Here is a 15371-nt window from a genome sequence, read left to right as displayed (position 1 = left end):
CGTTATTCCGATATATCGATCTATCAACCATTGTGTTTAAATCTGCTTTGACTGCTGACGATCGCATCTTTGATATCCAGTCTTAATAAAAGGTTTTTATAGGCAGTACAGACAGATCGATCTTGATCTGTACCAAAAACATAGACCAATCTGTACCACATACATAGACATAAAAAAACGTATGTATAAAGATGTTTAATACACACAAAAGTTTAATGCATATATGATCCGTATTTGCCCGAAGAGAAAAGTCAAATTAAATCAGACTTCAGAATAACGAAGGCAAATATTCGCGCGACATATCATATACGTGGTTATTGTTAGAAGGGTCCCGGTCCGTTTAATGACAGAATCATGCTCGGCCGAGCAAAAACCGTCGAGGACGTTGCACAAGTGTTTTGCACACGGCATCCCTCAATCAGAATTAATTGTTGCGCGTATAACGAGTTTGATAAAACTTTATAGCTATTGATGTTTTGTGACTGAATTTCATTATATTTTTGGATGGTTGGCAGACGAGCTCTCATAAAAACCTTTTTGGAGGATTCTCTTTACGTTTTTTAATGAAGCTGAGCATTATAATTTGTAACATCATTTTTTGTTGTTCTATCATAATGTATATTATTCAAACGACCAGCAATAAATTATTTAAAAAAAATATACGTCTGATATTTTCAATTATTTATGCATTTGTACATAAATAACTGTCAATTTGCATTTTAAGCAAATCGTAAAATAAATTAGATCTAATTTAGTTGCCGTTAGTAATAAAACAAAACAAGTGTTGTATTGTGTTGTAAGATCCCGCATAAAACAATCATTTCTCAATATTGCACATATTGCAGAGATAGCAATTACCTACTATTTGCGTGTAGTTAATTATTAAAAATTACTATTATTAAGTTTTAGGCGTAAAAAGAATGATCTTTTAAGCAACTATTAGATAATGTGCGTATTTGTAATATTTAAGTGTAAGGAAAAACGATAAGCTGCATTTTTTCATAATTGTTGAAATGTCTAATAAATCTTTATTTGATGTGTAACTTACCATAAGCTGTTATTGTTGCGAGTATAACAGCCCAAATCAGGATCAATAATACGTTCTCTTCGATATAGACAAGTCTTAATAGCTGGTATTGAGGCTTACACTCGAGTGATTTAACTATACGTAACTTCTGTAGTATTTGCATATTCTTTTTTCATTGAATTCAATTTTTATTCATTGGTTGCTTCTACTCTTCGATTTTCGACACTTTTAGTTTTTTTTTTATGTAAGTGACTGTCGTCTAGATTTACCACAATCTAGTCTTTTTTTTATTTTGATTTGATTATCTTTAATGCAAAGTCGTGTTGATTTTTGACAGATTTCATCCCTTTAAAGACCATTCATAGTGGTAGTTCGAGACGTCTTGGTATTCAGTTGCAATCTCTCGACACGCTTTGATACTTGATTTATTCAATGTCACGCGTGTGCTGACATAATTATGTTATTGTACGAGGAAGGCTGTTCGCATAGCAATATGCAATTAATATATTACTTATGCCAAAAAAAAACGCGTAAAACGCGTTAATGACCTAAAAGTGAGAAAAGGAACAAACAAAATTTCATCCAACACCAAGGAGGTTTCTTTACGATGGATGTTTGATAAAATAGGCCGTCTGGATAGGTAGGTACCAGTACTCGTCATGTATTCTATCACCAAGTAGCAAAACATAATATTGTTGTATTCCACTTATAAAAGTGAGGGAGCCAGTGTAACTACAGCCACGGGGTATAACATATCTGTTTTTGAAGTTGGTGGCACATTGGCTGTGTAAGGAATGTTTAATTTCTTTATAGTATTATAAATTTTATCCGCAGTGTGTTCAAATTTGGCGAAATCAAAAATATAATTTCTGTCTCAAATAATCGATACTTTATATATTTATATATTGAAGCCGGAAGGTGTTTTTAGTAAATTGTATATTTATAATACTCGAAGTATTTTAAACAACTTAAATCGATTTACTAGCGTTTAAGTATCCTGTTCGAAAGTCTGTATCATTTATGACTAAATCTATTGTTCTCTAGCGACACCGTTTACAAAGGTTATTAGGTAAAAAAATATATTCCCTTGTGCCTATTACAATGAACAGTTTATTTTCAAGGTAGATTTTCACCTCACAACTTTATTTACGCACATTTAATAGAGTATAGTCATTACATTGTCATAAATATTGAATGGCATTTTAAAACGATGCAAGTCGTAAAAAGAAACCATAATTAGGTAGTTAAATAGATATACTGAAGACAAAACTTAGTAATACTATTATTAATTATTTATATATGTACATTTTTTGATTTATTTATTATATTTAATGTGAGTAGCCTCTGATTAATTTCTATTTGAAAGCTTTTATAGTGGACATTGGTGAGTTGCAAAATTTTAATTATCTACCGTCTATATGTTAACTGTACGCCCACTGTACGAATGTAAAATATTATTGCAATTAAGCCTTTATTTGCATAATAATAAGAGTTATAATTGCATTAGTATTGAAGCAATAATATTGCTATAATTATTATTTTAATATCCTTGAATGACAACGTTGTTTATTTAGTATAATTAGGCTTGTTTCTAGTTAAATATTTTGTAACGTAACATCATATTTAGTTGAACTAAATCGATCTGATATATAATTAACAATGGAGTTAATGTTTCCAAATATATAAAACCACTTACGCCTTTATGTAAATAAGGCGTAGGTAGTAAGAGATAAAATAGCGTAGGGATATCATTTATAATTAGTTTATTGTAATGATGATTAAAAGTTTAGGTCATTGGTAAATTGATTTACATTTTACATTTACGAATAATATACATAATAGCTGGAGTTATGTCCCCAAAAAATTAAAACGTAACGAGTTGAATGAACCATTCATGTTATCATTTACTTTTTTTTCATCTAAAGAAACCACATAATATTAAAAATTTTAACGTTACTAAAGATATACTAAAGATGTCGCGCATTCGAGTTTCGAAGTTTATGCAATACGAAAGTTTTTAACACATACATATTATAGCAAAAGTAAGTTACGAGTTAATTTATTGGTAATCGTGATAATGCGTTGAAAGTTTATCTTTATATTTATCCACAGATTGATATTAAGAATACATTCTTATCGTATCAAGATACTTTGCAAAATATATAATCAAATAAATTATAATTAATAATCTCGTTTTATTGCTTGTTTAATGATCTTATAATATTATATGAAATTACAAAATATTATTAAAAAAACTCTCTTTAATTATTTTCTTGGTTAACATTAGCATCATCGTGTGGAAATAAATGAGTGAATTTAGCTAGTTAAGTTGATTTTATAAAAAAAAAAACTTTGGTCCGGAGGTATACAGATCCTAAGGTTCGAATCTCGCGACAGGCCTACAATAATTGGATTGTACCGTAACGTTTAATGAACAATAAACTGACTAAATAAAGTTGTCAGAGTTATATTCGTGGCCCAGAAGGCACAAATATTATTTTTTTAATCGTTCTATATGATAGGATGAAGAAAGTGTTTAATCGTGTTGATCACACTTAGCAGTTAGCTTTTTTGACATTATCTGTTAAAATCTTAGAGCCTAATTGATTTCAAATGACAATTTGAAAAGTTAAATGCCATATCCAATAATGATGACCATGAAGTCATATACCTAAAAACGCTTTTATTTATATATTTACTTTTAAAATATTTGTTAAATTTGTTAAATATGTGTTTGTGTATTTTTTCTGATCTTGAGCTTGTTAAATTTTGCCTTGTTGTAAATTAAATTTATTTTGTAATAAATTAATTTGGAGGGCATTGTCAAGAATGTTGTTCACGTTTATACGCTATATATTATTGACTTTGGTCTGGATATGTTTGATTTTTAGTTCCGATTTGCTGATAAGTTATTGCTCTTTGTTATATATTTATATTTGCATTTATCGGATTTAATTAAAAAAAAAATAGTGTGTATAGTTATGTCTCAAGTCGACTCAAAAGTCTATAAAATATTTGACTAAGTAAAAGTTTTGAAGGAATACGGTTTTATAGTATCATAAAATAATACATAAATTATTACGTAGATACACACAGTAACATAACTATATTAATATATTTAACCCAACTATAAACGTTAGCTTAAATAAGTTATCTAAAATTTAATTATCAAAAATTTTGAACGTTATAATTCTAGTTCAGTAATTTAATAAAACGAACTTAATTTGATTAACATACGTCCCGACACATTAATTAATTTATATACTAATAATATATAGCGAATTACAAATATATTTATATTATATGTTTTAAGCAATAATCCTCTTGTTCCAGGCCCTGTAGTGTTCCCACCTTCGCCTCCCGGCGACCCCTCTCAGACCAGCGGAGTAGTCCCTGGTGCATCGGGTTATGGCTTCCAGCCCCCGAGTCAAGGTAAAATTTACCGACGTTAGAAACAAAAACTGTAGCAAATACTAGTTAGTAGCTGATGCACTTAAAGAGACATTCAGAAATCATTCTCTAAACAATCTATCTAAATGACTGTAGTTGCTTTTTAATTTTTCTACTCTTTTTCTTCTTGTCTACTCTTAAATTAAACGTCATATTAGCTGTATAATCTATTTCATTGTATATTCTTTTGTTACCCGTTTATTTTCATAATTTTACAACTTCTAGTATTAAGTATCTTACAAATTTATTTCTTTTTCTTTCATCGTGATTTCTCTATGTCTTTTTCTGATTATTTAAAGCCCTTCAAACATTGTTGCAAACACTTACTTAACATCTCCTTAGGAGATATCAAACAGCATGTTTATAATTTATTTTCTTAATAAGTGTACATAAGTTGTGAATGCTTATAATAGATAGAAATGCATGTTAGTTACTGCCCCTGTACCTCCGTATCCATACCTTCCTCAATCAATTGCATGTAACATGTCACTCAAAAATCTTTAATGAACTGTAGCACAATAGTTATAATTACTTGGAAACAACATAACATGGGATGTTTGTTTTTGATCGCATTTTCTTTAATGTTAAATATTGTTTAAGTTTTATTGTTTGTTGTACAGCTGTAAATGTCATCGATGTAAATAAATATTTATTACTTTAAAATAAAAAAAATAAGAATTGTACCCTGTTTTATTAGAACCTTTAAGTACTTTGCATGTTATTTTTTAATTATTGCACTGCATTAATAAATTAATAATAAAACATAAAATAAGTTATATTAGTTTATAAATAATATTTCTTTGTATTTTTGTGTTCTATTGCATGCTGTGTGCTGTGTTGCTGTTGCAACCGTTGGTAACGAAACATTAGTGAGTTAAACAGTACTGCGTATGTCTGCGATTGTTCCTTACTCTATCTTCGGTTGTCTATCTTCATAAAGACTATCTATATGACTGACTATCTATATTAATAAAGACTTGCGTGGTCCTCTATGTGTGAAATCGGAATGGGTAGCCTACTAGAAACTAAACTGCAGTGCACGGTATGAAATGACGTTCTGTGTTCTAAGTGTACGGTAGAGATAGTTTTCTTATGAATCATTGTGGTCTGCGGTCAAGCAGCGCCCAATCTTGTCAATTCCGTTCCGGCAGCGTGTAAGCGACAGTATGACCTTCGCAATGCCGGATCAACGTATTACTAAACTAGTTTCCCTCTGAATTTATTAATAAGTATACAATATCTTTTTTCGTCAGCTGTTCGCTCACGATTCGATACGTCTCTGTATCAAATATTTCATTAGTTATTTTCCTGATTTGACAAATTAGGTAAGTATATTACCGGAACATTGTCGGCTGTAGGTTTTTTGCAGTTGTCTCGTTTGTGTCGTTTAAATTATATAATTGATTGAGTTTTTATCGTAATCTAATTTTCGCTATAATTGTTGTTATTTTATTTTATTTGGAATTTTTTAGAGCAAATATGAATTTCCTTTACTAGACATAGTTGTCGTATAATAACGGTAAATCGTTAAAGAAATAATTGCTTTCCAATGTGTTATAGTATTATTCAAATAAAAAAAATAGTTAAATAGAATTTATCCAGTATTAGGACGTTACATAATTTTACAGGTGACTTAGTCGACAGGTTATAGGAAAAAAAAGTAAATCTATGTCCTGGAGTTTAAGCTTGTTTGTAAATAAACAGTCATACATACAAGTCACAACAGACAAAGTCAATTTTGTGTATCTCATATATTAATAGCTTAAACCGATTTTGTCCCTGTGATTATGGAACGATAGCAGCACATAGAAAGTCGGCTATGGTGTCATGTTGAAGAGCTCTAGCCGTAGATATGCAGAAAAATAAAAATGATTCTTGTCTGTAAAACAATTAATTTTAGAGAGCGAAAAAATGTTATTGGTCGGTTAAAGTGCAGGGGAAAAGACGCAAACAAAAATTAAAGTAAATAGTTATTGACAAACCCCACTTCTAACCTACCTACTGTATAATATTTGACATTAAAAATTTCATACAAACAAAGTTTCATTATTTTGGTGCCAAATGTAGATGAGTGACTTGTAGTTTACAATGAAATTTAATCAAAATAAAATCTGGGTTCACAATACCTAAAAATATTTTGAATAATAGCCGGCGACCCATTAGTATAATGCATCTTAGTACAAATAAATCCACTTAAACGTGGTAAGCGAAACGCATTTGATACAAACAAACAAGATCGGTGAGCCTGATTACAGGATCTAGACTTATTTGGTTACATTCCTATCGACTGCACGTCTTATTTCGTCCTTTTGTTGTCAAGATATCAATCTATGTAGTTTATTAGTACTGTTTAATCTTGATCGATGTTGCAATGTTACTTAGCTCTGTAGCTTTGATATTCTTCTCTTGTAGGTACTTTAAATATCATATGACGATATTCTAGTTGCATTCTGATGCCGATGTTCTGATACGGATAAACGATATTGTTAGATTTGTAATAAATTTTCCACTGCTGTTCCACGCTTCTTCGGTACTTGATATGGCTTAGAGCTCATTTTAGCATGCTTGTAACGACTTGATCTGTCACATGTAAGTTCACTCGAAATATTTTCGTTACCGTTAAAAACGAGATGAATTTTACTAAAGTCGAGATAGATTATTTGACTAAATATATATTTAATGGTTTTATAAGTATTAAAAATTCTATAACAATAATTTAATTTTCATAAACAAAACGTTAATTGAATTTGTATTATTCATCTCGCATATTTTTAATTGTATTTGGCAAAACTCGATGACTTTATACACGCAGTTTTAACTCGTCCCAAACATTTAATTTGGACTCCCTTAATCTCACAGACCCTTCTAACACGGTCAAACGCATTTTAATTATGAAATTGACATATCAAAAGCATGGGGAACAGTAGCACGTTCGACTATGTTTGATGGCCGACTTTGTTTTTTATTAATAATATTTATGACAGCAAACTAGAAGAAATCAAGATAAATGGCGGAAGTAGTAGAAAAAACGTTAAATAATTAGATATAATAAATAGACATATATGTTAATCTATGTAAAATATATGCATTTAGGCGTATAGATAACAATAGTCATATTGTGTTTGGTTTATTTTTAAATTAATCTCTAGAATATAAAACGAAAAAAGATAAATATAGTAAATTTAAATATTATGGTATGATTATTAGGTTATCACAGTTTATTTTTCTACCTTTAAGATGTTTTTATTATATTTTCATTTATATAATCGTATTGAATAAGGATCGATGATAATGAATTAATAATTAAATTAATTAATTTAAGGCTTATCACAATTCATATAGAAATATTTAGGAATCAAATGTGCGAATCAAGACCACGTGGCAAGTGCAAATGGAATTTCACAAATTGTTCGTAATTTCGGTTCTCTGGGAATTAATCACTAATCTTCCAGTTGTATTGTTGTTATCATTCACACAATTCACGAAACACATATTAAGATAAATAAAATTAATAGATTGAAAGCAAATATTTAAAAATATTAATACAACAAATAATTGCTATTCAGTGTAAAAAGTAAGAATCGGCCTATTGAGGAATTGGTATCTCATTATCCATATTTTTCGTGCTTTATTATATGAGATTGGTTTGCCTTCGGTTTGAACTTTTAGTTCCTTTTTCTTTGTACGTAATTTGATAGTTACATATTTAATTAAATTTTCATTTAATGTCAATTAAATCAATTAATTACTCTAAACATTCAATTGAATTTTTTGCTTCCGTAGAATCACGATTCTGAAGTATTGGGACAGAAAATCTGGTGGCGTATTCTTAGTAATAACGTTGACACTCTTTGGGTGCGGAACCGTAAATAAATATCTAATGTTCGAACCATCCTGTCGTTTAAAAGCTATCGTTTAACGTATATCCAATCAAACCTGTGTTGCAATATATGTTATAGAAGAAACATACAGATAAATACATCGTTTGAGAACGTATAGATGGTTTAATAAAAGAGTTTGTGTAAAATTAATTAGAACCCATTTCGGAACGGGCCTATGCGATGTTTATCTGATGCATATTTATATGTTTGCTTTCAAAAATACGCGGGCTATGTGTGCTCTTTAAATAAATTCGTTAGGGTTAAAGTGTTTTCGACCATGATAATACAATACCACTCCCTTTAAATCAAGACGAACCTTTTTATATATTAAATTAAAACGTACACCATATACAACTTCGTTTGCATTTATTTATAGTAATTATTTTTATGTTATACACACTTTTTATAGAAATGATGTGTTACTAGATATTTTCTCTAATTTCGTCGAAAATAGTATATATTATAAGTATACCTTCGATTAAAAATTAGAAATAGATACTGTACAAATCATGACTGCGAAAACTGGCAATAATGCTAGGGACATTTTGTTGTATCGCAATTCCGAACCTTTGGACAAAAGTGGAATAGGGCTCCTGGCACTAGCGGAGGCAATAAAGCAAGGTGTTAAACTTTTAATGAAGGATTTCGTATATAAGTCTTATGTATAATAAATAATTCTTATGTAAATAAACACATATTTTGTATACCTTATGTTATATGATTTGATTTTTTTTTAAATAGCCGAATCCATTCAGAAGATAAATTGAATGTATTGAGATAGCAAAAACAGTGGTTACAGTTTCTGAAGTATTTTATTTAAAATAAAGTAATTATGAACAGGCAAATTTATTTTAAGTATAATTGCACGTACGAAATTTAATACAATTTTATCAGTGACCAATCAATAGTACACAATGTAGAAGGTCGTTTCGAATAGTTTAAATCAACCAATTAACCACTCGAGCAACCAAATCTTAACCGTTCGTAATACTTTCCAATTCTTATCACTTTAATTGGTTCATGCATCAGAAAAATATTATGACATAAAAAAATACATTACTGTGATCGACTAGCTACGAACAGCGGTTTTGTCCGAGTTTAAATAGTAAATGCCAAATATGTCGAAGTTCATGGTCGCTTTTCTGCCTTTTAGGATTATAATTATATATTAGGATTAGCTCAATTCGCATAATTTTGTCTTGAAATGATGGACTTCTGAAGTAAAAACGCAAAAAATAATGTCTGATTTGGTAATAAAGGCAATTACAGATTTTTATAATACATTGATACCAATAGAATAGCTCGACATTTAATTATATTAAAAAATAATAAGGAATAAGCAATAAAACCGAACAAAACATCGCATGATTTCTATTGTGAAATTTTCGGTTCAAACTTCCTAACACTGTCTAAGTTATTAAACATAACAAAAAATAGAGAATACTTATAATTGGACAAAGATTTGCTTTTTACAATCGGTCGTTCGGAGAAAATTTATTTTACGCGAAGCGCCCAATCATAACTCGATCTTTATGAAACTGGTAACTTATAACCAGTAATCGTAGATTGAAAGTACTATCTTAATAATACTTGATATCGGAGCTCAAATTATAATGGTTTTTCTTGGTTGTAAAAACGTTAATAGATATTTAATCTAAGAATTTCGTCATCGTAGTAAAATAAAATAAACTTCTGTTCTTTCGATTTCAAATTAAAACAATGAAATGTGCAATTTGTGTAGAGTAAATCAAATTTGTCTTGTTACGTACTACATACTTGTTACGTACATTAGGATGTGACTTTCGAACAAAAGAAGGATCGCTGTTCCGTTATAATTAATGTAGTTGTATTGGTTTCCCGATTTCATGCAAAACTTTAAGAAAAATGGCTAAGTGCTTAAATATTTAGCAATTTGATTATCAATACAGTCGGAATAATGAGCAATAAGTAGGGACGTTTAAATAGTTGTCTTGATGAAATTACTCGTACTCTATTCTATATGTTTATTATTATTGAATAGCTTTTGAGAGAGTACTATTTTACATTGATATTTTTTCTTTTAAATATTTTCTTTTCTCTTTCTTTCGCTTAGTCCATAGCTCTTATTTGTTTGAGTTTTGCTATACATTTATATAAACTAATAATGAATAGGACTGACCTACCTGTGTAAGACGAAAGTCCCAAAATTAAATAATAACGAATATGGTCATACTGCCATACGGTTATGGCGGGCGGGTACTACCTTCCACCTTAGGCTTTATAAAAACACCCTCTCGGGTAGGGAAAACAAAAATGGTATTTATATTTATCTTGTAATTCGCTTCTATGACAGTTTTTGTGCCCTGTCACACTATTCGAGCGTTATCACATTCTAAGAAACGACTGCTATTGAACAAAAAGTATTTATCTATCTTTTCAAGGCTTACAACATTTGTACGAAAAATATTCCTCTAAGATCAGTATTTATTACAATAAATTTGAAAACCATACTTATTTATTTTCTAGATGTAAACGTAAAACCTAAATATAGAGTACGATAACTATTAGTGTTATTAACACACTTAAATATATATGTAGTTCAAAATGCCGATTAATCGGTATTGGCTAAACGGAAGTATATCCTCTCTTGGCATTACTGACCTACAAATTTATCATTTATGTTACAATGTTATATCCTGCCAGAGGAATAAATAATATTGTACTTTTTCTTTGAATTCACACCAAAATCGATTACAATAGATATTATCGATTTGTTTTTGCTAATGATTATAAATCTATCAAAATTTTAAAAAACAGATGCAAATAATATTTATATTTTTTATTTCGGCTTGAGGTCGACTACTCGTTTTATCTAAGTCAGTATTACTTCACCTTTTAATCTATGAATAATACATTTATTGTACCTTGAATACGAACTGCAAGAAATTTTGTGTTTGTGTTAAATTTTGTTGCGCTACAAGTGATATTTAATAACAAAACGATTTGTTGTTTCGAAAGATAATTACGGTAGATATTAGATTCATAATAATTGCACTGCCGTTGTTATGACTTACAAGTGATATTTACATGTACATAGTATATCTTTAAATACATTTTAGTACAATTCGTTTATTTAGATTGTTTCTTAAATTAGTTCAATTACTGTTATTTTAAATGAATTTTCCTTTTATAAAATCTTACTTAATATTTTTTTATAATTAAAAAATGAAGTCAAGAACAGTTTTCGCGTACGTGGAAATGATAAAAATCGTCGTGAGGAAGCCGGTATGCAAGAAATATAATTTTTCCACGTGTATGTTATAATTTCAAAAACCTTCCCTTAAAATGGAAATTAGGTCTTTGCCTACCAGTGGGATAGTCACATTTGGTTACTTTAATCTAATAACGTTACGTAACCGCTGCTCTATGTATCCAATAACTAGCCTAATCGAATATATAATAAGGTACACGTTCTCCTTGATATTAAAAAGTTAACTACATAAATATTTTAATGGTATTCAAAATAATGTTGTCTTTGAAGCGTCTTATGGCTGATCTTTATTTATTGATGCTAAATTATAAGAACCTTTATAAAATTACGAAGGAACGACGACGTAACGATAGGCATTTTTTTTCTTTCGTGCTATTATCTCCATTTATTTCTTTCATATTTTAGACACAGGTGTACAAATCATCGAAGTTTTGACGAAAGTTTTTCGAAAATAAAATTTATAATTATTAATTAAATAAAAAATATACATGAATTAAAAATATTTTAATAGTATTTATTTTTTCGTAATATGTTTTTTCTATAAAAATCGATTTATATATATTATATTTATTAGATATATAGATATATAACAAAATCAATCATGTTCCATCAGATCATAAAGTATGTAATATTAATACTATAATTTATTTTTAATAATTAATATTTGTCCTTAAATTTATCTGGTAGCTTCCAAAACATTTTATTATTCCAAATAATCGTATGTTATATTATTAAATAAATTGTATCAGTTAACCGCGGGAATCTTGCAAGTAAAGGGATCTTCGAAAATCGCCTGCCCTCTCTATTTTGGGCTACTTAAATCTAGTTGTCTTAAACGTGCCTTAGCTTCTATTTTAATACTAGAGAACGTATTAACTTATCTCTTGCTTGGTAATGTGTGATATCTTGATTATTTTTTAATTATCCTATATTAATTATGCTTTACTTTTACTTATATTATATTCTATTATTTGAACTTCCACGTTTGTTACTTTAGGCAAGGTTTTAGGCAACCTTATTTTTAATTTAATTACAATTCAAGCTAATTAACAATATCATAATTTATAGAAACATTTCCAAGTCGATACAATTTGTTGAAAGCCAGGTAAAGTTAAGTCAAGTAAAATATATCCCTATAAATGAGTAGAATTCTTCAAATTAGTTTTAGTGCTGTGTTTGATAGTAATTATTTAACAAGATTTTCTTTCATTAGCACACTAAATAAACATATGTAATGCAATGCGGTCTAATAACGAAAATTGAGACCTTGAAATGCAGTGGATACGTATTCCGGCAAAGGATGAAGCCAATTAGTTTGCTGTCGAAAATGAAGTACATTGGAGTAGATTACAATTGCTTTACGATACATTTTTTTTTATATTCACATATTTGAGTATGCAATCTGCACAGATAGAAAATACGCGTAAACCACGAACGTCTTGTTTGAAAACTATTTAGTTGACTGCGGAGTCCGTCAGTAAAATGAATGCAAATTATGAGCCTAATATTTCATTAAGATTAGATAAGTCAATATCATTGTATGCTAGAAAACCAATTATTAGTCTGTTATAAAAGTTTGCAGGTATGAAAAAACTTTAAAAGTTTATATAAACTACACGAAATGTAAATATTTGCAGCCATACAATGATTAATTTCATGAATAAGTATTATACGAATACGATTTCTAATGTACATTTCCTGATTTTTTTACGCAAGGCTGATAAATGTTATTCTAAATATAAGTTAAATTTAGCTCAATTGTATGACTATTTTTAATGTAGTGCAAACATTTAAACTTCACATCTCTATAACGAATTGAAAAGCATAAACGAAACGTTTTCGTGACATAAACTGTCCAAATATCGCGTATCAAATACGCCATATGTATCAAACGTCTTGCATTGCGGAAATGGCCCGTCTCGCCGCCGCGGCGCCTCACAGGAACCGCCCTGAAGGGTTGCACCGTCACAAATCAAGTTATGAGAAACGCCACAAAAGGAAACTTTGTGCATTTCCGTCCCGACGAGCGTGAAATTTGACGCGAGACAAGCAATTCTATCCCCTAAATGCGCTTAAACAAACATTGTTATCGTTTAAGCGAGACCTAATATAAGTAGACGTAAATTAATTTTCTCGCTGAGATTGAAAACATCAAGAAAACATTGTATATAATATTGCAACTATACATTTGCGTTCGTACTTTTATAATATTTAGAACGATTCGAAATTACATAAATACAAATGCTTTCTGTTAAGAAACAGCCGAGTACGTTTGTAGCTTATACTACGAAACAGCTTATGCGTATTGTTAGTTCAATACGATTTTAATACGATAAGATTTTAAGAAAAATAAAATAATGTTAAGAGTCTCGGTCTCATAGTCTTTAGAGAACATATGTCTTTTATGTACTTAAATAAGGTATCTAATAATATAAAGTAACAGACACACCATTAATTATATTTATAAAAACATTATCTCAATGACATTATTGACTGTGACTTTATGATACGGTAATCGAACAATTAAATGAGGATTCAGTGACTTTTGTAAAATATAAATACTAACAAATTAAAGATTATGCTTTTGAGCAATTTGAAAAACCGCTTGACTTACCTTTAATATTATAATATTTAACCCAGAATATTAATGAATAGAACACTAACATTTTTTTAACAAAAACTCAGTTGTAATTCGGTACTTTTTGTATCTGTATTTGATCAAGGTTTTTAACAAGCTTACATTCGCTCTTACCTATTAATTTCAAACTTAAAATGTGGTATAAAGTTATTAAAATAAATATCGTGCGTTAGTATGTTTGACTCGAATAAAATGCAACAAAATACAGATTGAGAATTCGAGTTATACATAAACATACACACATTAAAAACTTTTTTTTTCGTTACAGGCTCAGGTGTACCAAGATATTTCTACCGAGGTTTCTACAGGAGAAGATAAATTATATAAAATATACATAAATGATATAAACATATTAATTAAATCCACATGTACCTACCTACCCTATGTATTATATTAGCTTTCATGTTTGTACAGTTACATTCCGTAGTACAAATATTAATTAACATTGTAAATAAAAATGTAAATCTGTGATATTTGTGTGAAAGATAATGATGTCTTATTTAAATTTGCAATAGATGAATAAATAATCGATTCGTTATCGATACATTGCAATGTATTGATTCGAATTATAAATTATTCGTACGTTTGTGTTTTACAGTCTCTTGATTTGTAAATAATATAATTAAAATAATAAGATAATATATAAGTTGTATATTTTATTCCTCATTTTTTAGTTTAATGTTATTTTTAAAAGTGCATGTTATTGTGATGGAAAAAGTAAAGTGATTGCCTCTACTCCTACTATGAGGTGTCGCTTTCCTAGTGGGTTCAATGAGGGTTGGTCGACCTGGATTATACGTAACGTAACAGGAATGTGTCCAATACAAGCAGGTTTACTCACGATATTAACAACGTTCAACGAGATAAAATATACATACAAAATAATTTGATAAAAATAGGGTGACCCAGCTTACATTGATTTGGATTATCACGTGGTCTTATTACTGGGCTGTCTTGGTTGTATATAAGTCGTCCATCGTCCGAGTAACGCAAGAAATACTAAACCACCGAGATTGTAATTTTGGAAAATAAGATTTAAGGTAAAAAGGTTTCTCGACATATACATTACAATGTCTAATTTCCTTTTCTTTCCTTTCACATGTCAATTGTTTAGCACACATAGAA

General features: G+C 29.3%; 1 protein-coding gene across 2 annotated transcripts in view; it reads left to right on the top strand.

Annotated features, from left to right (window-relative positions):
- The window catches only part of LOC124531903, a 32762-nt gene extending 17875 nt beyond the window's left edge, over positions 1–14887 (top strand). The window contains exons 4-5 of one of the 2 annotated variants that reach the window (XM_047106472.1): positions 4361–4459; positions 14515–14887. In XM_047106472.1, coding sequence (XP_046962428.1) covers positions 4361–4459; positions 14515–14564 — 149 coding nt within the window. In that variant the 3' untranslated portion in view covers positions 14565–14887. Of the gene's footprint in view, positions 1–4360; positions 5159–14514 lie in introns of those variants that run through there. The other variant, XM_047106473.1, reaches the window with a different exon arrangement.
- The last annotated feature ends 484 nt before the right edge of the window (positions 14888–15371 follow it).

The sequence above is a fragment of the Vanessa cardui genome, chromosome 8, assembly GCF_905220365.1.
Source record: "Vanessa cardui chromosome 8, ilVanCard2.1, whole genome shotgun sequence".
In the NCBI taxonomy this organism is placed as follows: domain Eukaryota; kingdom Metazoa; phylum Arthropoda; class Insecta; order Lepidoptera; family Nymphalidae; genus Vanessa; species Vanessa cardui.
The sequence above is the reverse complement of the archived record's forward strand: the minus strand, read 5'-3'. Positions and strand labels throughout refer to the sequence as shown.